This window comes from Leucoraja erinacea, chromosome 24 (assembly GCF_028641065.1).
Source record: "Leucoraja erinacea ecotype New England chromosome 24, Leri_hhj_1, whole genome shotgun sequence".
NCBI classification, from domain to species: Eukaryota; Metazoa; Chordata; class Chondrichthyes; order Rajiformes; family Rajidae; genus Leucoraja; species Leucoraja erinaceus.
The window spans coordinates 5,652,640-5,676,017 of NC_073400.1; the positions used below are offsets into that span (position 1 = coordinate 5,652,640).

General features: G+C 42.5%; 1 protein-coding gene across 5 annotated transcripts in view; it reads left to right on the top strand.

Annotated features, from left to right (window-relative positions):
- bcas2 (BCAS2 pre-mRNA processing factor) overlaps positions 1-23,378 on the top strand; it is a 46,011-nt gene that overhangs the window by 17,139 nt on the left and 5,494 nt on the right. For 2 of the 5 annotated variants that reach the window (XR_008725377.1, XM_055654422.1), the window contains exons 3-6: positions 5,891-5,961; positions 7,698-7,859; positions 16,952-17,002; positions 18,593-18,673. Coding sequence is in view for 4 of the 5 variants with exons in the window: in XM_055654422.1 (XP_055510397.1) it covers positions 5,891-5,961; positions 7,698-7,859; positions 16,952-17,002; positions 18,593-18,673 (365 nt within the window). In the remaining variant the exon portion in view is untranslated. The remainder of the gene's footprint in view (positions 1-5,890; positions 5,962-7,697; positions 7,860-16,951; positions 17,003-18,592; positions 18,674-23,378) is intronic. The other 3 variants (XM_055654423.1, XM_055654424.1, XM_055654425.1) reach the window with 3 other exon arrangements.

Consider the following 23,378-nt stretch of genomic DNA (forward strand, 5'->3'; position numbering starts at 1 on the left):
GCCAACATGTCCCAGCTACACTAGTCCCACCTGCTTGGTCCATATCCCTCCAAATCTTTCCTATTCATGTACCTGTCTGTTTCTTAAATGGTGGGATAATCCAAGCCTCAACTACCTCATCTGGCAGCTTGTTCCATACACCCACCACCCTTTGTTTGAAAAAGTTACCCCTCAGATTTCTATTAAATCTTTTCCCCTTCACCTTGAACCTGTCCTCTGGTCCTCAATTCGCCCACTTTGGGCAAGAGACTCTGTGTATCTACCCGATCTATTCCACTCATGATTTTGTACACCTCTATAAGACCACCCCTCATCCTCCTGCGCTCCAAGGCCAGCCTACTGAAACTAACTCACAATCTCTAGTCCTGGCAACATCCTCGTAAATCTTCTCTAAACCTTTACAAGCTTGACGATCTCTTTCCTATAACATGATGCCCAGAACTGAACACAATATTCTAGATGCGGTCTCACCAACGACTTATACAACTGCAACATGACCTCCCAACTTCTATACTCTATGCTTTGGCTGATGAAGGCCAATGTACCAAAAGCCTTTTTGACCACTTTATCTACCCCTCTGGAAACCAGTACCTTCGGCCCGCAACACCCATACTAGCGCAACAGACCCCCCCTCCCCCCCCCACCCCCCATTGGCGAGCAATATTGGAATTGGTGGAGAGGCGGAATATTGCGTTGGTGACCAGTCCTCCCATGTGATGCTGGGACCCAACATGTCCCACTTAGTCTAGTTATTATTAGAGCTAACTGCGACCCCCCCCTACACATTTGCTCCTCTATACTTTCTGCTGACTATAGGCATGGGACCAATAATACGGTCCCATCAAAGATCATCATCTTGTTTCTAAGTTTTACCAATATAACCATTTGGATAATTCCCTCGACTATTTTCTCCAAGCACCGTTATGTCCTCCCTCATCAAAAGACAATCTCTCTCCTGTACAGCCAAGGCCTATAGCGTCTTCAGCTTAGAAAGCTGAGCTGCTAGTCCTGCCTTTCTCTCAGCCGTGTTTCTGCTATGGCTATGACACCTTTGTCCCCTGAACCAATCCATCCTCTGACTTTGTCCTCCTTGCCTGTTAAGCCTCTTATATTGAAATACATGCTGTATACACAATTGGTCTTTCTTCTGACTGTCTTGTCTACTAAAAGTTGAGTATTAGGTTTGCCCCAAATTATTTATCTGCTTCCTTTCTCCCCAGGGATCCATCCCCCGCCAAATTCGTTTAAACCCTCCTGATTGTTTGTAGCAAATCCCCATCCCAGGATATCATCTATCTCCAGTTCAGTTTTTTAAGTTTAATTTATTATTATCACTTGCACCAAGGTACACAAAAAAAAAATGTTTGCTTGTTATCCAGTCAAAGAAAAGACTGTATATGAATAAAATCAAGCCATCCACAGTGCACGGATAAAGGGTACAGCATTTTGTGCAAGATAAAGTCCGATTAAGGAAAGTTCAAATGTCTCCATGAGATAGAGGGACATCGGGACCACACTCTAGCTGATGAGAAGACAGTTTGGTTGCTTGATAACAATAGGGAAGCAACTGTCCCTGAATCTGGAAGTATTGCGGATTCAAACTACTGTACATCTTGTCTGATGGGAGAGGAGACGAAGGGGAGTGGCCGGGGTGAGACTGCTCCTTGATTATGCTGGCAGTCTTGCTGAGACAACATGAAGTATAGATGGAGTCAATGTGAGGAAGTTTGGTTTGCGTGATGGTATGGACGACGTCCACAATTCTCCGCAATTTCTTGTGATCTTGTTCCCAAACCAGGCCGTGATGTGTCCAGATAAAATGTTTTCTATGGTGCATCTTTAGAAGTTGGGGTGGGTTGTTGGGGTTAGGCTAAACATCCTAAGCCTTCTAAGGAAGTAGGGATGTTGGAATGCTTTCTTGGCCATAGCTTAAAATCAGATGTAACCGCACGTAAGCTGGGGAGCGCCTGTATTCCCTGAGGTCCAGTCCCCTTCCACTTTCTCTGCCACTTAAATTTGTTTTTCTCTTCCAGTTTTGAGGAAGAGTAAATAGTAATTCTGTTTCTCTTTCCATTGACCTGAGTGTTTGCAGCACTTTTTGATTTTTAGTTTTCTAGTGTCAGCAGTTTTTTTTAAATTTAAATTTGAGCCTTGCCATGTTTCATGAATGATGATACACTAATGACCAGAAAGTGGTGATTTGTGCCTTTGATTGAGGAATATATTTTAGCTAGGACATTGCAGATAACTTGACTTCTCTTTGACATCATGCCAGAGGGCATTTTATTTCCATCCACTTGGGTGAATCTTGGCCACTCCACCAATAGATGGCGTCACCGACAATGTCACTCCCTCAGTTAAACAATGATTGCCAACCTTAATTTTATTACTCTAGTCTCTGGGATGGAAGCATTTAATCTATTTTCCTCAGCAGTGCATACTATGCGCTTATTTGATTTTCGTCCTACTTTAAATGGTATCTCTATTAGCAGAAATTTGCTTCCATTCCAATCAAACATTATTTGCTTGTCCCTTGTATTTCAAATTCCCCACAGATCTGTTGCCATCTGCAATTAGAGTGGTTCTGTGCCCACAGGTTATGATGTTTATGAGCATCGTTGGATTTTGCATAAACGTAGGCATAATGGAAGTTTAGTTCTTAAAATAAATATGACGTGTACCAATTTTAATATTGTGGTTTTATTACCACATGTATCCAGATACAGTGAAAAGCTTTTGTTTGGCAAATATCCATACTATACATAGTACAATCAGGGAGGGGCAATGGCACAGCGGTAGAGTTAGTACCGCAATGTCTGTACAGAGTTTGTACGTTCTCCCTGTGACCGCGTGGGTTTACTTCAGTTGCTTCGGTTTCCTCCCACATTCCAAAGACGTGCAGGTTTGTAGGTTAAATGGATTCTGTAAATTGACACTAGTGTGTAGAACTAGTGTGAACGGGTGATTGTTGGTTGGTACGGACTCGGTGGGCCGAAGGGCCTGCTTCCACACGATCTCTAAACCTAATCAAGCCATATGCAAGTACAAGCAGTGGTGCAAAGGGTGAAATACCAGAATGCTACAACATTGTAGCAATACAGTTACACAGATAGCCCAATGTCTGCAATGCAGTTGGTTAGAAGATTGGGCCTATGCGTATGGGAGGATTGTTCATTTGTCTGATAAGAGGGGAAATGCTGTTCCAGAATCTGGTGGTACAGGTGCACAACCTTTTATCCGAAAGCCTTGGGACCAGACACTTTTCGTAATTCAGAATTTGTCGGTCTTCGGAATGGAAATTTTTTAGCGTAGATTTTAATGGCTGGCTCAGTGGTAGAGTGCTCGGCTCATATCCGCAAGGTCGCGAGTTTGCGCCTTGATCCCGGCAGTTACTCGGTCGCGAGTTTGAGTCTTCAATGTCGTTTTTTCTTGCAGAATAAATGTTTGTATGAAATGCAGTGTAGGAGAGGTGTACTGACTGTGTGGGCAGAACTTTGGAAGTGATTGCCCACCAGTCTAAAAAGCCGCTGTGTCTCCCTGTCCCTGGGATAGCAGGGGGCGATCAAACAGCACAATACCCCCTCCCCCTCCAACTCCAGTGGAATCCGCTCCCCGATGGGCCGCTACGGCGACAAGTGGCAGTTTGCCCACAGCCCGAGCTGCGCCACCCCAAGAACAAGAAAGACGTACCTTGCACACCATCCGCTTCTGCCCCTACGTGTTCCTCTGGAGTTGGAGCGGGGCTGGGCTGGAGTTGCTGCTGGCTGTGGGTCTCTGGGATCTCCGTGCTTGCAGTGGGCCTGGGGGTCGCTGTCCCGTTGGTCCTGACGTCTCCGGCCACCCCCTGGACTGGAGCTGAGACTGGGAACTGTACCGCTCTTGCCCCCTCCCTCTGCAACTACAAACAACCCCACTCTCCTGCAAGGGCGGTACAGTTCCCGGAGGATAGCAGGTGGCCGGAGACGTCAGGACCAACAGGAACCCGCTCCCCGATGGGCCCCTACGACGCCCCGAGCTGCGCCCCGTCATCCGCAACCCAGGTTCCTCTGTAGTTGGAGCGGGGCTGGGCTGCTGCTGCTGGCTGTGGGTCTCTGGGTTCTCCGTGCTTGCGGTGGGCCTGGTGGTCGACGTCCAATTGGTCCTGATGTCTCCGGTGACTGCACTGGCCTGCTGCCATCGGCGACGTGAAAACAGTACAAAGCCCCCGCGCCGGTGCATTGAGCGGGGAGCTGGAGAGGGGAGGGATGGGGTCACACACATGGCCGGGGAGCAGAGGGGTGTAGGTGGGGTGAAACTGAAGGGAGCGACAATCTGCTGCTGCCTGCACGCTGAGTTAAAAAGTTCCCACGCAAGACTCATGATACACTGTGTATCGTGTCTACCGTGGGAACTTTTTAACTCAGCGGGCAGGTAGCAGCATATTGTCAATTATTAACTCTCCCGCGCAATATACCCTCACCTTCTCTTTTATGGATGGGGATTTAGTTCCCCTTTCTTCGAGGACCGACCGGAGGTTCAGCTGTCATCTCTGCGGGCCGCCCTCGGTGAATGTCCTGTCTCCCTGTCCCTGGAATAGTAGGGGGCGATCAAACAGCACAATACCCCCCTCCCCCTCCAACTCCAGAGGAATCCGCTCCCCGATGGGCCGCTATGGCGACAAGTGGCAGTTCGCCCACAGCCCGAGCTGCGCCACCCCAAGAACAAGACGTACCCCTTGCACGCCATCAGCTTCTGCCCATACAGGGAACGTGTTCCTCTGGAGTTGGAACGGGGCTGGGCTGGAGTTGCTGATCTGGGATCTCCGTGCTTGCAGTGGGCCTGGGGGTCGGTGTTCCGTTGGTCCTGACGTCTTCGGTGACTGGCACTGTGCTGCTAGCATCGCGACGTGAAGACAGTACAAAGCCCCCGCGCCGGTGCAATGAGCGGGGAGCTGGAGAGGGGAGGGAAGGGGTCACACACATGGCCGGGGAGCAGAGGGGTGTAGGTGGGGTGAAACTGAAGGGAGCGACAATCTACTGCTGCCTGCCCGCTGAGTTAAAAAGTTCCCACGCAAGACTCACGATACACTGTGTATCGTGAGTCTACCGTGGGAACTTTTTAACTCAGCTGGCAGGTAGCAGCATATTGTCAATTATTAACCCTCCCGCGCAATATACCCTCACCTTCTCATTTATGAATGGGGATTTTGTTCCCCTTTCTTCGAGGTACGACCGGAGGTTCCGCTGTCACCTCTGCGGGCCGCCCTCGGTGAACGTTTTCAAGGACCTTTCTTCAAGGACCGAAAAAATGTCGCTATTCGGAGGTTTTCGTTATTTGGATCTTCGGATAAAAGGTTGTGCACCTGTACATGCTTTCATGTTTTTGTATCTTCTGGCAGAGGGAAGAAGAGGGAATGACCAGGGTGAAAAAGTTAAGAAGAGGTTGTGTGGTTCTGTCATTGTTTGCCTGTGGGCCAGGATGTGCACGTATCTGTTGCAGTTAGTAACTCCAGTTTAAAAAGCAATAATTTAATCGTTAATCAAATAAATGTAATTTGAGTAATCTGATATTTTGAACAATCCATAGGAGACAGATAACTCGCTGTTATATCTGCCCTTTTGCTTAAGATACCTTTAAAATTATACGGATTCAAGATGGGCAAAAGGGAAACATCTTCAGGTTGTGTATAGGAATCAAAATAGTAAAAATCCTGATTTGATATTTTACTAATGTACCAGCTCTTGCAAATTATGTGATATAACAACAAACTGGAATAGTCACAAACCAATGGTTAATTCTGCCATTTTATTATGTATGACTGAATGATATAACACCATAGGGAAATAGTTTTGAATAGAATAGTTATGCATGTCATAAAAGATAATCAATTTTATTTAACTTCCTTTTATAGACTGAGATCATGAGGAATGAATTTGAACGTCTTGCAGCTCGCCAGCCAATGGAACTGCTTAGTATGAAGAGGTGAGTGAACAACAGACCTAAACAAAGCACGTTACTAAAGTGTGAACTTGTACCATCGAGAACAATAACTGAGAATGATTTGAAGAAGTTCATTCACATGGAATTGAATTCTGATCAGAAGAGTCTGTGAAATCCATACTTCACCCTATGATCCCTAATGTGTGAATGATTGGATGAATAAGCGGATAACATCTTTTTGTGCAAAATGAGGCCATTTTAGCTTCCTGTGTGCCAGCTCTTTGAAACATTTGCCAATCGGTTGCATTTTCCAGCTCTTATGGCAAAGCCAAGCCTAGTGTCCCCTTATGAATTACTTTGATCACCAGTCAGTGAATTCCAAATCCTCTTAATTCACTGAAGAAATATTCTCTTCTCACTTCAGGCTCGTTTCCCCATTAATTGAGATCAGACCCCCTTGGTAATGAGCCTTCTGTCTGGAGAAACAAGTGCTTATGTATTCTTTCAAAGCTTTTCATGCTTTTGATACCCTCAGCTCGTGCTGTTATCTTCTCTATTACATGAAAAATCTCAACTTCACTTTGAGTAATAAATGTCCTGCAGCCTTGATACTATTGTAATAGATCTCCCTTGTACCCTTTCCAAGGCTTTGATATTGTTACCAAAATGGTGCCTGGAACTGGAGGCACTGCCTCAGCTGAAGCCTGTGATTTTTAAATGTTTTGGTATCTGGGTGCTTGATCAACCTGTGTTTTAGACCAAAGCTGGATACTAAAGAAATTTGCTGCAATTGTATTAATGTTGTCCAGTCAGACAACTGTTACCTTTGGTGTAAAGTTTTCAGTTCTTGGTTTAAAGAAACGGCTGATTAAAAGAAAATTATAGGAGCAACAATACTTAAGCTGCCGATCTGAATTTTAAAGTGAAAAAATTGTGTTAACAACTTGATTTACATATTAACACATTTTTTCTGTTCTCTTCAAGTCTCGCTCTCTAACTTAAATATACTTGTTTTCTCTCGATTCTAGTTTTTTTTAATGTGTTTTATTAGAAGCAATTGTACAAGGAGAAAGTAATCGACATAACAGTTATACAATTTTCGTACTGCTTCAGTTTTAACATTTTATAAACTAATAACTAAATTGGAAAAAGAGAAAAAGGAAAAAAGGGCAAGAAAAAAGAAAAGAAAAAGAGAAGAATTTCGAGAAAGACACAAAAAAGAAAGCATGAAAACCCCAGAACTAACGAAGAAGTGAAAGAAGCGGAGATATATCCCACTGCCCTTCCATATGCCCGCTCACCCAACCTTAGCGTCGGCTTTGAGTTTGTGTTCAACCATTGTGTTGTTGAAGAAATTCAATAAAAGGAGACCATATTTTGAAAAATTGATCTGGTTTGTCACTCAAGACAAGCCTTATTTTTTCTAGATGTAGTGTCTCAGTCATTTCTGTGATCCACATCTTCACTGTGGGGACTGTTATCTTTTTCCAGAATTTAAGTATACGTTTTTTCTCGATTCTAGTTTTGATGAAGGGTCTTTGACTTGAAATGTTAACTGTGTTTCTGTCACCAGAATGGGATTTGATTTGGTGGGTACTTCATTATATCATAAAAGGTATATTTGGTGGTATACATTTTAATGTATACACTCAAGGGGAATTGACACTTGCGAGATATGTCAGCAGCAACTGAAAATGCCCAGTATTCAGTGACGAGGAAGAAAACCGTCAAAGAAAAGAAACCTTTACAGTCATTGTATTTTTTTAATTGTTTTACAGGTACGAACTGCCTGCTCCATCTTCGGGACAGAAGAATGATATCACTGCTTGGCAGGAATCTGTGAATAACTCCATGGCACAACTTGAACACCAGGCGGTGAGAATCGAGAATCTGGAGCTGATGTCACAGCATGGGTCAAATGCATGGAAAGTCTATAATGAGTACGTATGTTTGATTGGAATAGAGTAGCACATACCATAGAAAATGTAGCGCAGAAGAAATCCACTTAGCCTGTCTTGCCTGTAGTGGAATTTTAGGATCTCAGCTTTAATTCTATTAATCTAAGTAGCAATACAAATGTTTCTTGTCTACTTGTAATATAATTTTTTTTTTTAACTTTCTAAAACGTCATTGATTTGTGAATGCCCAATTCCATACTTGCCGCTCCAATAATTTTAAACTAGCTATTCACTACATGTTATCCTGCAGCATTAGGAAGATATCTGACAGTCGAAGGCATTGCCTGTAAGTAAATCCCCCAATATTGTGATCAGAAACTCCAGTGCTGATCAGAAATAATACCCGCGTGGACCCTGAAGTTCCCAACTGTGAGTCAGCTCAATTTGGTCTACTGAATGTCATTGGGAGTGATGGTCATTGCCTAATGTGAGGTGTAAATTTTAGTTGCTGTACACAAACCCAAGCATGAATGTTATTCAGGTCAGACTCCATTCATTAACAAACTTCCCCATATTCTGAGGAACTATGAAGGGAACTGAAATCTCTGCAATTATTAGCAAGCATCCGCACATTTCACCTTGTGGTACCAGAACCCTGAAGCTGGTTGGGAGCTGGGAAATGTTGTTACTGGGTAGTTTATGTAAACAATTACAGTGCCTGCAAACAATGCTGATTTGAGTATGAGGTAGGGTTTTTGTAAAAATTGTTAAAATTGCTGCTTTGAGCTTAATTGTTAAAATTGCTGCTTTGTGCAAAGGTGTATCAAATGTACCAGGAAGGACAAGAGATTGAATCCCTGTGCTCATTGAGTTGGTCTATCTCTTATGAATAGCTGCAGTGTTATTACATTTAAAAACACACAGTGCAGGAGCAGCTCGGTGGGTCAGGCAGCATCTCTGGAGAACATGGATAGGTGACGTTTCAGGTTGCGACCCTTCCCCAGACTGGACTCAAGCACCTTAGTGTCTTTCATCTTGTAAACGAGCAACTACAGTTCCTTTTTTCTATGTGTCATTACCTTTAGTGACAGTAGCAAATCCCATTTTTGTAAAATATAAGAATGGTCAGTCAGGATTTTGAACAGAATGAAAGAGCTGTGTAGAAAACACGTTTGCTTATAAGGTCTGTAGAAGGGTCTCGTCCCGAAACGTCACCTATTCCATCGCTCCATAGATGCTGCCTCACCTGCTGAGTTTCTCCAGCATTTTTGTCTACCTTCTGCTTATAAGATAGCATGTTTGGCATAATTGGAGAAAGTTTTGGTGAAACCTATATTAATCCAGTGCGTACATTTGTAAGAAGGAAATTGGAGTCAAGTTAAAATACATTAATTGAATCAAGTTGTACAGCAAGGAAAATCTCCTTCAGCCTAACTTGTCTGACCAGGATGCCTATCTTAAATTAATCCCATTTGCCTGCATTTGGCCCTTATCCCGCCAAACTGTTTTAATCCATGTACCTGTCCAAATATGTTTTCAACGTTATAAATGTACCTGCACCTGCCATCTCCCAGGCAGCTTGTTCTATGTACCCATCACCCTCGGTGGAAAAACCTGACCCTTGGATCACCTTTTAAATCTTTCTCCTTTTATCTTGAATCTATGCTCTCTAGTTTTGGCCTCTCCTACCCTGGGAAAAAGACTGATTACCCTATCCATGCCCCACTCTGTCCATAATTTTATAAATCCCCAGGCCACCCCTTGCCATCCTCTGCTTCAAGGTAAACAGACCCACCCTATCCATTTCCTGCTTATAAGTTAAGCCCTCAGTCCCGGCAGAAGTCTTGTGTGTCTTTTATGCACTCTCTCTAGCTTAACCATATAACCATATAACAATTACAGCACGGAAACAGGCCATCTCGACCCTTCTAGTCCGTGCCGAACACATAATCTCCCCTAGTCCCATATACCTGCGCTCAGACCATAACCCTCCATTCCCTTCCCATCCATATAACTATCCAATTTATTTTTAAATGATAAAAACGAACCTGCCTCCACTTAATCGTGACTTTGATATGGCGACCAGAACGGCACACAATATTATTGTCTAACCAGCATTTTGTGCAAGTGCAATAAGCCATCTTAATTCTGGTAATCACTACCCAGCTGTAATCTTAGATGATTTTGGAGTCATTTGAAAATCATGCCACCAGAATTCTCATCTAATTTGTTAACACGTATGATAAACAGAAGGGGATTCCACGCTAATCTCTGCAGCACTCCACTTTCCCAGGCCTTCTATCTGAAAAGTTGAATTATCACTGTCTACTATCACAAAGCCAATTTTGTACTTACCCTGGATCCCATGTGTTGCATCTGGACCTGCCTACCATGCAAGAAACACATAATTATTCTGCCTGAAAGCAGATGCCTGTCTTTTTTTATTTTATTCCCACCTTCCAGAAACAGTTGTTTTACATGATGCATCCATTTATTTATACTGCTTTGAATTAGTTCTACACTGGAGAGCAAACCACATCATGTGACTGTCCTGTCAGTCTAGGCGTGTTATGGTTCCAATCACTATAATTCACCATTTCATTCCTGTTCCCATTTGTCTTTGTCTTTCTTGCATGGTTTCCACAAAGCTCAATACAGGTTTGAGGAACAGACTCGATTGTTCCAGACTGAATAATTGAGCACGTGATAAGAAGCACTTCTATTTTCTTTGCAGATTCCCTTTATGCTCCTTTGGTAATTTTGATCAGTATTTTATATTTATTGGCATGTCTCCAGTGTCTCTAATAAACTTCTACAGAAGCCCATAGAAAACCTACTGTTGGGTTACTTCGTAGCTCTTGCCAAGACCGTAAGAAATTGCAGAGTTGTAGATGTAGCCCAGTCCGTTACTCAGACCAGACTTCCCACCGTCGACTCCATCTATACTTCACGCAGCATCAGAAAAGCAGCCAACGTAATCAAAGACTTATCAAACACCGGTCATTCCTTCTGGCCGCTCCCATCCAGCAGAAGGTACAGAAGCTTGAAAGCTGACGCCACCAGACTCGGGAACAGCTTCTTTCCCACCATTGTCAGGCTTCTGAACGGCCCTTCTATAAGCATAGATAGTGTTTGATTTACTTGTACCCGATTGAGGACATCTGACTTTCTCTAAGAAACCAATACAATATTGAGAACTACAGTGCATTCAGAAAGTATTCAGACCCTTTCACTTTTTCCACATTTTGTTATGTTACAGTCTTATTTTTAAATTTTATATCATCAATCTCCACACAATACCCAAGAATGAAGAAGCGAAAACAGGTGTTTGGAAATTTTTGCAAAGTAATTAAAAAGAAACAACTGAAATATCACATTTACATAAATATTCAGACCCTTTGCTATGACACTCAAAACTGGGTGCTTCCTGTTTCCATTGATTATTCTTGAGATATTTCTACAACTTGATTGGAGTCCACCAGTGCTAAACTAAATTGATTGTACATGATTTGGAAAGGCACAGGCCTGTCTATATAAGGTCTCACAGTTGACAGTCAGAGCAAGCGATGAAGCCAACGGAAATGTCCGTAGACCTCCGAGATGGGATTGTGTCGAGACACAGATCTGGGGAAGGATAGAAAACAATTTCTGCAGCCTTGCAGGTCACTAATAGCACAGTAGCCTCCGTCATTCTTAAATGCAAGAACTTTGGAACCACCAGGACTCTTCATAGAGCTGGCCGCCCGGCCAAACTGAGTAATCGGGGGAGAAGGGCCTTGGTCAGTGGAGATGGGAGAACCTTCCAGAAGGACAACTGTATCTGCAGCACTCCACCAATCAGGCCTATATGTTAGAGTGGCCAGACAGAAGCTACTCCTCAATAAAAGGCACATGACAGCCCGCTTGGAGTTTGCCAAAAGGCACCTATAGGACTCTCAGACCGTGAGAAACAAGATTCTCTGGTCTGATGAAACCAACATTGAACTCTTTGGCCTAAATGCCATGCGTCACGAATGGAGAAAACCAGGCACCACTCACCACCTGGCCAATAACATACCTACGGTGAAGCATGGTGGTGGCAGCATCATGCTGTGGGGATGTTTTTCAGTGGTAGGAACTGGGAGATTAGTCAGGAGCGAGGGAAAGATGAATGGAGCAAAGTACAGAGAGATCCTGATGAAACCCTGCCCCAGAGCGTTCTGGACCTCAGACTGGGGCAGAGGTTCGCCTTCAAACAGGACAACGTACCTAAGCACACAGCCAAGAAAATGCAGGAGTGGCTTCGTGACAAGTCTGTGAATGTCCTAGAGTGGCCCAGCCAGAGCCCGGACTTGAACCCGATCGAACATCTCTGGAGGGACCTGAAAATAGCTGTGCATCGATGCTCTCCATCCAACCTGACAGAGCTTGAGAGGATCTGCAGAGAAGAATGGGAGAAATTACCCAAATACAGGTGTGCCAAGCTAGTAGTGTCATACCTAAGAAGGCTTGAGGCTGTAAACGCTGCCGAAGGTGCCTCAATAAAATGCTGAGTAAAGGGTCTGAATACTTATGCAAATGTGATATTTCCGTTATTTATTTTTAATTACTTTGCAAACATTTCTAATCACCTGTTTTTGCTTATTTATTATGGGGTATTGTGTGTAGATGGATGATAAAAAATTTTTTTAATCCATTTTAGAATAAGGCTGTAACGTAACAAAATATGGAAGAAGTGAAGGGGTCTAAATACTTTGCGAATGCACTGTATATTCTGCACTCTGTATCTTCCCCATTGCCTTACCTATTGCACTTGAGTTTGAACTGATTGTGCCTATGTAATTGATAAAAAATACATCTATTGATGCTCCTGAACTAATCATCAGTGATGTAAGCTGGGGTCATTGGGTGTTTCGAGTCTTTCAACATCAGACACCCCCACCCAGGCGACCCAGCTGCGGTTGATCAGACCACGACGTGTTCAGGTGGCATTCGCTCCTCCCCATGGACCTCTTCTCCTGATCCAGAGCCATCTGGAGGCCTTCTCCGCTGTCTCTGTTGTGTTCTTGATGGCTCTTCTCCTCTCCATTCCGTTGATTCCCAGCGCACTCAAGGCTTTGTAGAGCGCTTGCCCTGCAAAACCTCTGCAGCCAACCTCGATGGGCATACACCTAGCCTTTCAACCCTGCTTACGGCAGTCTACGACCAGCTCTGTATGATATGTCTTATCTGTTTGGATAGCATGCAAAATAAGGCTTTTCACTGTACCTCGATGCATGTGTCAATAATAAACCTAAACCTGTTGTGAGATTTTTGCACAAACATTCCCTTTGTCATTCAAACAGTCTGGTTGTCAACTGTGTCAGAGATCTTTTGTTTTCTTTGCCCTTCCCTTGCTCTGCATCTCAGCATGTTTACCCGTCAACTGCACCTAGTCATGACAAAACCTTGACCTGAAACATGCTCTTCAAGTGCTTTCAGACCTGAGCACTTCCTGTTTGTGTTTTGGAAGGAAAAAAAATGTCGATGGACAAATCTGCAGTATTTCTTTACAGCCATAGTTCCGTTTCAAGTTGAAGTTACAAACATTCTTAGATGTGCCCATTTATATTTACTCAAAATAAAAACAATGGGATACATATGCAGGAATATATAATGATTAAATGAGGACGAGAGATGGCAGATACTGACATCAGAAGCACAAAATCTTCTGGTTTGAGCGACCTGTGAGGAAGTGTAACAAAATTGTCAACTCTTTGTCTCGAGATTCTGCATCAGGACTGGGAGTGGAGAGGGAAGCTTGCCAGTGTAAAGAGGGGAGGGGTCAGATGGCTCAGTAAGTGACTGAACGGGCAGATGAAGCCCAGTGGGGAAGGGGTGAAGTCAGAAGATAGGCAGGAGAGTGAAAGGTGGAGGAAAGAACTGCAGATGCTGGTTTAAATCAAAGGCAGACACAAAATGCTGGAGTAACTCAGCAGGACAGACAGCATCTCTGGAGAGAAGGAATGGGTGACGTTTCGGGTCAAGGCCCTTCTTCTGAAGAGGGATTTTCTGAAGAAGGGTCTCTTCTGAGGAAGGATCTCGACCCGAAACGTCAACCATTCCTTCTCTCCAGAGATGCTGCCTGTACCGCTGAGTTACTCCAGCATTTTGTGTCTGCCTTCGAGTGAAAGGTGGAAGCAGGCAAGGAGGGAAAACAAGGTAGATGGGAGGGTGAAGGTGGAAACAGCTGCTGAAGGTTGATGTGGGGACGCAAAATTTACCAGTGCTAGAATTTGATACGGTGAAACTGGGAACAGTTAAGGGAGAGAGATAAAGGGCAAGAAGATCTGGTGGGAGACGTGTTGTGTAGTAGGTAAATGGATTTGGGTTGGGGTGAGGAGTGGGCGTGTATAAAAATGGGTGATTGGGTGGGACATGGGACGCAGCAAATGTGGGAGGACCAAATTTGGATCGGAAATGACAAAGAGGGGGGAATACAATCGAGATTCTTGTTGAATTGCCATACGTTCCAACAATAGAACAATGAAATTCTTACTCGCTACAACTTAACAAGTATTGATGTGGATAGAGAACTGGCTGGCAGACAGGAAGCAAAGAGTAGGAGTAAACGGGTCCTTTTCACGATGGCAGGCAGTGACTAGTGGGGTACCGCAAGGCTCAGTGCTGGGACCCCAGCTATTTACAATATATATTAAGGATCTGGATGAGGGAATTGAAGGCAATATCTCCAAGTTTGCGGATGACACTAAGCTGGGGGGCAGTGTTAGCTGTGAGGAGGATGCTAGGAGACTGCAAGGTGACTTGGATAGGCTGGGTGAGTGGGCAAATGTTTGGCAGATGCAGTACAATGTGGATAAATGTGAGGTTATCCATTTGGTGGCAAAAACGGGGAAAGCAGACTATTATCTAAATGGTGGCCGATTGGGAAAGGGGGAGATGCAGCGAGACCTGGGTGTCATGGTACACCAGTCATTGAAGGTAGGCATGCAGGTGCAGCAGGCAGTAAAGAAAGCGAATGGTATGTTAGCTTTCATTGCAAAAGGATTTGAGTATAGGAGCAGGGAGGTTCTACTGCAGTTGTACATGGTCTTGGTGAGACCACACCTGGAGTATTGCGTACAGTTTTGGTCCCCAAATCTGAGGAAGGACATTATTGCCATAGAGGGAGTGCAGAGACGGTTCACCAGACTGATTCCTGGGATGTCAGGACTGTCTTATGAAGAAAGACTGGATAGACTTTGGTTTATACTCTCTAGAATTTAGGAGATTGAGAGGGGATCTTATAGAAACTTACAAAATTCTTAAAGGGTTGGACAGGCTAGATGCAGGAAGATTGTTCCCGATGTTAGGGAAGTCCGGGACAAGGGGTCACAGCTTAAGGATAAAGGGGAAATCCTTTAAAACCGAGATGAGAAGAACTTTTTTCACGCAGAGAGTGGTGAATCTCTGGAACTCTCTGCCACAGAGGGTAGTTGAGGCCAGTTCATTGGCTATATTTAAGAGGGAGTTAGATGTGGCCCTTGTGGCTAAGGGGATCAGGGGGTATGGAGAGAAGGCAGGTACGGGATACTGAGTTGGATGATCAGCCATGATCATATTGAATGGCGGTGCAGGCTCGAAGGGCCGAATGGCCTACTCCTGCACCTAATTTCTATGTTTCTAAGTCTGTATATGCAATAGCACATACATAAATATATAATAATATAATAAACTAATAATGGTAAAATTAGGTAACCATAATAGTGCAAAACCTAAGTCAACAGTGCAAGCAAAGACATGGTCAATAGAAGATCATAGTTGCAGAGGTTAGTGTTGTTTAGTGTTCAAGAGCATAAGGGTTGCTGGGAAGAAGTAGTTGTTGAAAATGGTGGTCAGTTTTCATGCTCCTGTCCCACATTGGAGGTAAGGATTACCTGAAATGTGAAAATTCAACGTTCATGCCATTTGGGTTATGGACTACCCAGGTGGAATGTGAGGTGTTGTTCCTCTATATGCATTGAGCCCCACCCTGGTGGTGGAGAAGGCTGAGGACGGACAGATCAATATGAGGAGTTGAAATGGCATGGAACTGGAGCTCTGACTGGCTATTATAGATAGAGCATGGGTGCTTTGCAAACTACTCATCTAGTTCTTGCCCTTGTCGAGGAGGCCACATCAGTTCCAAATGCAATAGATAAGGTTGGTGGAGCCGTACATGAATATTTGCCTCAACTGGAAGAGCTATTCGGATCCCAGAATGCAGATGAAAGAGGAAACATAGTGGGGAATGTTGCACCTCCTACAGTTGCAGGGGAAAGTGCTAGTTGTTAGGAAGAGGTAGGTGGGGTGATATGAGTGGACCAGGTAGTCACGGAGAATGCAGTAATATTGTTCCAAACGCTGAAATGTGTTTGGGATGATGTCTCTATTTAGAATCATTCCAGTTCCTTGTAAATTCCACTTAAGTTAAAGATCCTTAACTTGACTTTAGTATGATTTTAATAAAACATTTTTAATAAAGCATTTGAGAAGTTAAAATGAATGCATGCAGCAATGTTTTTGAGCTCGAGTAAGGTACAAAGTGCAGTAAAACTGCAACAATCTAGCATTCTTGGGACTTTAGTGCTTAAACTATCAGATTTTCTGGGCTATTGGTACTTATTCTTATAATACACTTCTAATTCACTTTATTATTAGATGTTATACAACATGGAAACAAGGCTCTGGTAAGTGGAAATGAACATGGGAACTGGTGTTTGCTGAGTTGAAAGGGAGCCAATGTACCAATTATTATCTAGTAAGTCAGTGCCTAGCCATTTGGGAATGCAGAATAGTCAGACAGCACCGAAAACATAACCATACTTGATTGAGACTCTTGGTGCCAATGATTTGAATGAGGTTTCAATAGCAGATAAGCAGAAGCAGGGTTGAGCAATAATATGAAAGTGGAACAAGGTAGTCTTTCTGATAGAGAGTATATATAGAGGTCATAAACTTTGTACCCTCAAACCAATTCCCAAGGAAAGAGAGTTAGTACCCAAGGTGAAAGAGAATTAAGGTCATTTCTGGACATTTCTGTTTGCCTAATACGTAACTAATTATTTGGTAATCAAACAATTACTTTGCATAGTCTTAAGTTTCTTCTTTCCCTTCCCTTCTTCCATTCTTATTAGCAATCTGGTACAGATGATTGAAAATGCTCAGAAGGAACTGCAGAAGCTCAGGTGAGTATTTTGAGCTGTGCTGATTTGTGTGTGGTTGCTGCTTCTGTGCACCTGTGTGATTTATCAGTCCTCTTCATTTCTGCAATGAAGGGGATGGTGAATGACTCTTTGCCCTTGGGTTATGGAAATAAGACATTTACAGTCTCGCAAGGGTGGATCTCTTCTATCCATAACGCAATCTTTGGCATGTGCATATTTTTGAACTGGCTGCAGGCATTTGATTGCAGATGCTTGCAGGATAAACCACAGAATCATATAGGATTAAATTGTTTTATAACCATCATATTTAATCTTAATGATATTATAAAATGCTATCGCATTTGGTGTTTAAAGTCCTTCAGAATGTTCTGCTGCTTCTGCTTCTTGGGTGTATTGCATGAAACTTTGTCGTCTGTTCCTTGGAAAAATGATTGTGATAATGCCTTGCTTTAGGAGTGTTCTACACATTGTTGTGTTATATCTGGAGTTCTAAGTCTTCCTGTAGCTAAGCCCCAAACTGTTTGTTGTTCATTGCTGACAAAATTGCTTGGAAAGTTGAAATCATAATTAAGAAAGGCGTTGTGAGGGATGGTACCAAACAGAACAACAATGCATTTAAACATCTTTGCAAACCTGCCTGTATGGTACTATATTTGTACGGCATGTTTGGTTTTGAATGTGAACTGTGAAATGTACTGAATACATAACTTTGAGCTTTTCTGCTCAATTTCCTTTATAGCTGTATAAAGTAAATCCTTTAATTCAGCATGGCAAATAAACTCTTTGTTGACCAGAACAAAATGTTGAAACTTGGACTCTCTAAACTGAATCTCATCAGTTGAACTGAATTTCAAACAATTAAGTAGACGCTGCTGAACCTGTTTGTAGGTGTGACTGATTCATCAGGAGTGAGGAAGTGCTTTCACCTGAAGGGCTGATTTTTGATTCTTTTTCTCTAAGATGGTATGATGTCTAGTCTGCAAGCTGCATGCGTTTCTTGGCACATTTCCTAAAGCCCTTATGCCCTCAGTATCGGTGGGAAGATTTTTTTTTAAATACAAGGCTTTCTGAAATTATTTATGGCAGTGACCTCATAAAGGAGTGCTTAAACTTTTTTCCTTCCATCGTGTACACAAACTTTTTTTCCCACTTCAGTACTGAAGGTGTAAGAAGGAACTAGAGACGCTGATTAAACCGACGATAAACACAAATAGTGGGAGTAAAGGATAGGCAGCATCTCTGGAGAGAAGGAATGGGTGACGTTCCTGCCAAACGTCACCCATTCCTTCTCTCCAGTGATGCTGCCTGTCCTGCTGAGTTACTCCAGCTTTTTGTGTCTATCTTCAGTACTGAAGGTGTTGTCTTTAGCATGAAGTATTGTAGGTCATGTCCAGAGTCTTGCCAGCTTGGCCACAGGTCACATTTGAGCATAAATGCTGAGTGTCACCAACATGTACCTTGTATAAGGGAAAGAAACCGGCCAGCTTCATGCACAAGCACTTGAAAATCCTCTTTGATTTTCAGCTTTTTTTTGAGGAACATTTTTCTTTAATCTACATTACCAATTTCCTAATTGTGTTTACATCTAATGTGCAATTCTGTTTGATTCAGAAAACAAATTCAAGACCTTAACTGGCTGAGGAAAAACGACCAGCTTGCTGCTGGCAGTAAACTTCGAGAAATGGAATCCAAGTGAGTGAAATAATGTTGGAATGTAGAATTTGCTGTACACGTTGATAGGGTGATGAGTACTTTTGGCAGCCTGATGCGTCTTAACATATTTTTGCAAGTTTACTTATTTCGTGGTTCGAAAGCTGCCAGTAGGAAAGCTAATCCCTACTCCAGATTTGTACATGATCAATTGATTCAGGAAACAATTATTGTTCACACCCCTTTCATACAGCATACAGATATTGTGCCATGTATGGAGCTGAAGAATTAATTCCTCAAACATAACGAGACTTTTAACTATAAATATGCAAAATAAGATATAAAAAAACTTAAAAAAAAAAAAAAAAAAAACGCCACAAGAAGTCCTTTTTCCCTGTGGCTATCAACCTGTACAACTCCTCCCCCTTCTGTCGTGGGGCAGACTGACTCCCCAGAATACACTGAATGTGGGATCCGTGTTGATCACAAAGTAAGAAGATAGTATCATCACTCATGCAGCTGGCCAGGTCTTTCGAGATACCATGCCATATTTGCATTAGATGGTGAAAGATAGCATGCAGTGGATGGTAGGGTGGTTCCTAATTTATCTTGACTTAAATTTGACCAGTTGCAGGTCTATCTGGCAGTATCTGAACATGGCATGAGCTGTGCATTTCTTGTAACAACAAGTTCTGCCTTAACATGAAGGTTGTGATCCACAATATTTTGTGATACCGCCACATGCTAAATGCGATAGATTTGGTACATTTCCTGCAGTCACAACTCTGGGCATACATGATGTTCTGTGGACCACTTGCATGGTCTGCAATGTTATAGCTCTGCATGTCCTTCATTCTGCTATTGCTGTTAAACTAGTCCTGGCTCAATGCTGAGTACACGTCCCATGGCAGTATCAGTACCTTCCGTACCTAATGATGAGATGCCAACTGGAGCAATTACAATACAGGACTTCAAATATGCTAAACAGCGAAAACATCCTGCTACAGACAAGGTTACATCACACACACACACACACACACACACACACACACACACACACACACACACACACACACACACACACACACACCCACACACACACACGTTGTGATCCACAATATTTTGTGATACCGCCACATGCTAAACGCCACCCCCCACACACCCACCACCAAATCAGAGCTTGCTGCAACCCATGCATAACTATCTCACATGCATGGAGAGAAGTGAACAGTTAAATGAATAATTCAAGCATAAGGCCCCACAAAAGCCCAACCTCCATTATGGCACAATCCAGTGGGGGGGAAAAAGCAGGAGAAGGATGAAGACTTTGCAATCCTTTCCCAGGCAATTTCCTTCTTGAAGGCCAAACTTCTGTGTCCTATTTTAGTTGGTTTGTTTCATTTGCTGAATTTTGTGAGCCTGGAGATTAAGAGGGGGCTGCGTTTAGTGCAGTCTTGCTGGTGGTGGACAGAATACTAGGCCTGTAAGTGTGCCATCCTGGTACACGTCTATATCCAGAGTTCCTAGAGAAACTGCTGGTAAACTGGGATCTTGAAATTCCACCACTGGGGGAAAAAGGAATCCAGTGTGGATGCCTTGGAATGGCAACAATGAAAATCTGCAAGGATGTTTGAGAGTGGAGCGATTGGCCTTACAGTACTGTGGATAGTCAATCCAGACATCTCCAACCGCAGTGCAGCCCCTGATAAAACTGCAATAGTCACAATGAATAGCTGTTTTTTTAATATGAGAATAATCACTTTTTTTTTGTTTACATGTGGCCCTGCTATGCAAGTCTGCATCCCATATAAAATAACTTTGGCAGGCTGAATAAAACGGCTTAATGCGAGAAATATCTGTTTACTCTTAGTGTTGGTGTGCAGTGGCTATATTCATCTTCAGCTGACTTACATTTGGAATGCTCTGGGTAATGTAAATTGAAAACTTGTCATCCTTGAGGATTAGTACTTGAGTAATTGCAGAGGAAAAAAAAAAAAAAGGTGGTGATGTATACAATGGTGAAAGAAAGATATTCTGACGTTGTTTTTTCAAAATTTTCTTTTTCCAAAAAGTGTGTTTTATTTATTTTGGAAGCAGAAATATGTGGTAGAAGTCACGTTTATGAAAAAGGAAGTTAAATCCACAAGATGGTTCAATTAGATGGTCACGGAATTACCAGTGTGGAATGAATGGCGCAAGAGCCATGTGCACAGAGAACCAGCAATGAATGTGCAGAGCAGCTGCAGTGAAATGGCAGATTCCAGTGCATAGTGCAGTGATGGGATTAATTGAAAGGTCAGAGCAAGTTAAATGGTTCCAGGATGGAAAGGAGGAAAGAGGTTAGATAGATTAAAACAAACTGCAAGGACTGCTGATTCGAATGAAACTAGGGGAAAGGAAACTAAAAGATCAAAAGCAACAAAGAGACAGTTAGATTAGTAGGCTGTAGAGGACAAGATGGTTAAATGAAAGAATTAGGATAATAGATGTTTGGATCAAGAGGAACTGGTGGTTGATGATAAATGAAGAGGTGTGGAGGAAAAGTATAATTGAATCAAAGGACTGAGGAATATAATTATAAATGAGTAGTTCAAAAGGAAAAAGGAATAATTGATAGGATAGTTAGCCTGACAAGATGTGAGGCAGAACAATGGACAGGCCAAATGTCCAAATAATAGAGCTGATCAATGAAATGGGGGAACAGTGGATCGTTGGACCATTGGATGGAAAAGGAACAAGAGGATCTAATTAAATCAAAATGTGGACAGAAGATGGAGGCACATTAGACTGCTGATACAGGAACCTAGAGCAGAGAAAGGAGAGCTGCTGGAGGAACTCATCATGTCCTCTGTGGAGGAAAATGGACATTCATTATTTTGGGTCTAATCCCCATCTCCGCATTCTTTTTTCTTTTGGACCAAAGATATTTGGGTTGTAAGAAACTGGGAGAGGAGTACTAACAGTTGGATTTGAAGGGGATACAGATTGTACAATTGAAAGGCTGTGGACAATTCAATATAATGAAGATGTATAACATCTGAAATTATAGACTAGTGGAAAAATGCAGCAAGTTTGGCAGATTTCAGGCCAGTGACCTTTCATTATAATTGGATAGATTAGATGAAAACGTTTTTACATTTCAGGAAAGTTGGACCTGGGTGTAGGAGAGAGCAGAAGCTATATGATGAGGTGGACAATGAGTGAAGAGGGACAGGCTAGGATACAGTGGTTGCATTAAAAGGATCAAGGGCACAGGCAAGGATATGTACTCCAGCTTTTTGTATCTATCACAGGCAAGGATAGTTGGATTACAAGAAACCTGGCCAGATCAAGTTTTTATTATTGAAATGAAAAGGGTTCTGATTGGACTATAGTGGAAACGTGGAATCTTGATGAACAGAGGAAGTTCATCATAGATAGTTGATGTTTGGGTTATTGGAAAATAAGGAACGTGAGGTTGGTTGGAGTATTGACAAAGGTTGATGGGGATGAAAGCAATTTGAGTAGGTGACTCCAGTTGTTTTTTTAAATTTCAGGGAATATGAGAAATGACAGAAAAGTGTCATTTATTTGGTTGAAACGAACTAGCTAAATATAGAAAAAATACTATCTCCAAGGTAACCTTTGCTCTAAATTTCTTAATGAGCTGTTTTCTGATGTATGGCCTTTGTGCATCTGGCTACGTTGATCGTTCTAGCCAACTAATCGATCCTTGTAAGATAAGGTTGTGCCAAGTTGGACAACAAACGTCAAAAGGTTAATTCTGCATTGAAGGTATATCAAATAGTAAATCATGTTTATATTATTTCTCAATGATTCTTGTATTATAACCCACGTGAAAAATAATTCTTGCATGCCATCTCCCACCACCTCAACAACCAAAAGCTAGGTTATCTACATAGTATTTGTGCGTGGTTCAGCATCAAAAATTTGTTTGCTAATTATCACATGTCTTGTAATGCCTTGCTACAGTAAAGGTGGTAATAAGTGAGAATTATTATTGTGCAATTTTGTAACCGGATCCAAATGGCTAAGTTACATAAACTGTGTAGATAAATTTTGGAGCTTTTGTCTAAATCCTTCAAATTCCTCTCTCAATGTACGGTTATTGTCCTTCACAATGATGCAAACTTTAGATAAGGCATTGATTTGGATAACATTAAAATGCTGTTTTCTCATGAATCCGATGCCCTTTTCTGTCAGGTGGTAATCAAAAGATTAAGGTTGATCTAGTGTTTATTGTCACGTGTGCTGAGGTACAGTGAAAAGCTTTTGTTGTGTGTTAACCAGTCTTATTTACCTGCTTCCGCACCTTATTTTGACCTGTCTCTTTTGTGCTTACTAACTTTTTGTGATGCAATTCTGTGGATAACATTTACTCTGTTGTAACAAACCCAAATTGTTTTTCAGGCTGGTAAATATAGGCAGTCTACTCAAGCTTTTTGGACTGCACAGTGAACCAGTAGCTGCTGCCATATGTTCTTTCCAAAGCAGCCAAATTTAGTCCATTGTAGGAATGGTATACATGATATCTATTGTGTTGAAGTCAAACTAATTCAGAGCTTAGCAAATGACCACCGAACCTCTTTTTTTCATTTGTGTAAGAATAATTTCCTAACAATATTTGAAAAGCACATTGCGTGTGGGTATAAAAAGCACGAGGGCTTGGTTTAAGGTGAGAGGAAGAAGTTTTAAAGTGGATCTGGGGGGAAATATTTGTACATGGTTGTTATTTGGAATGCACAGT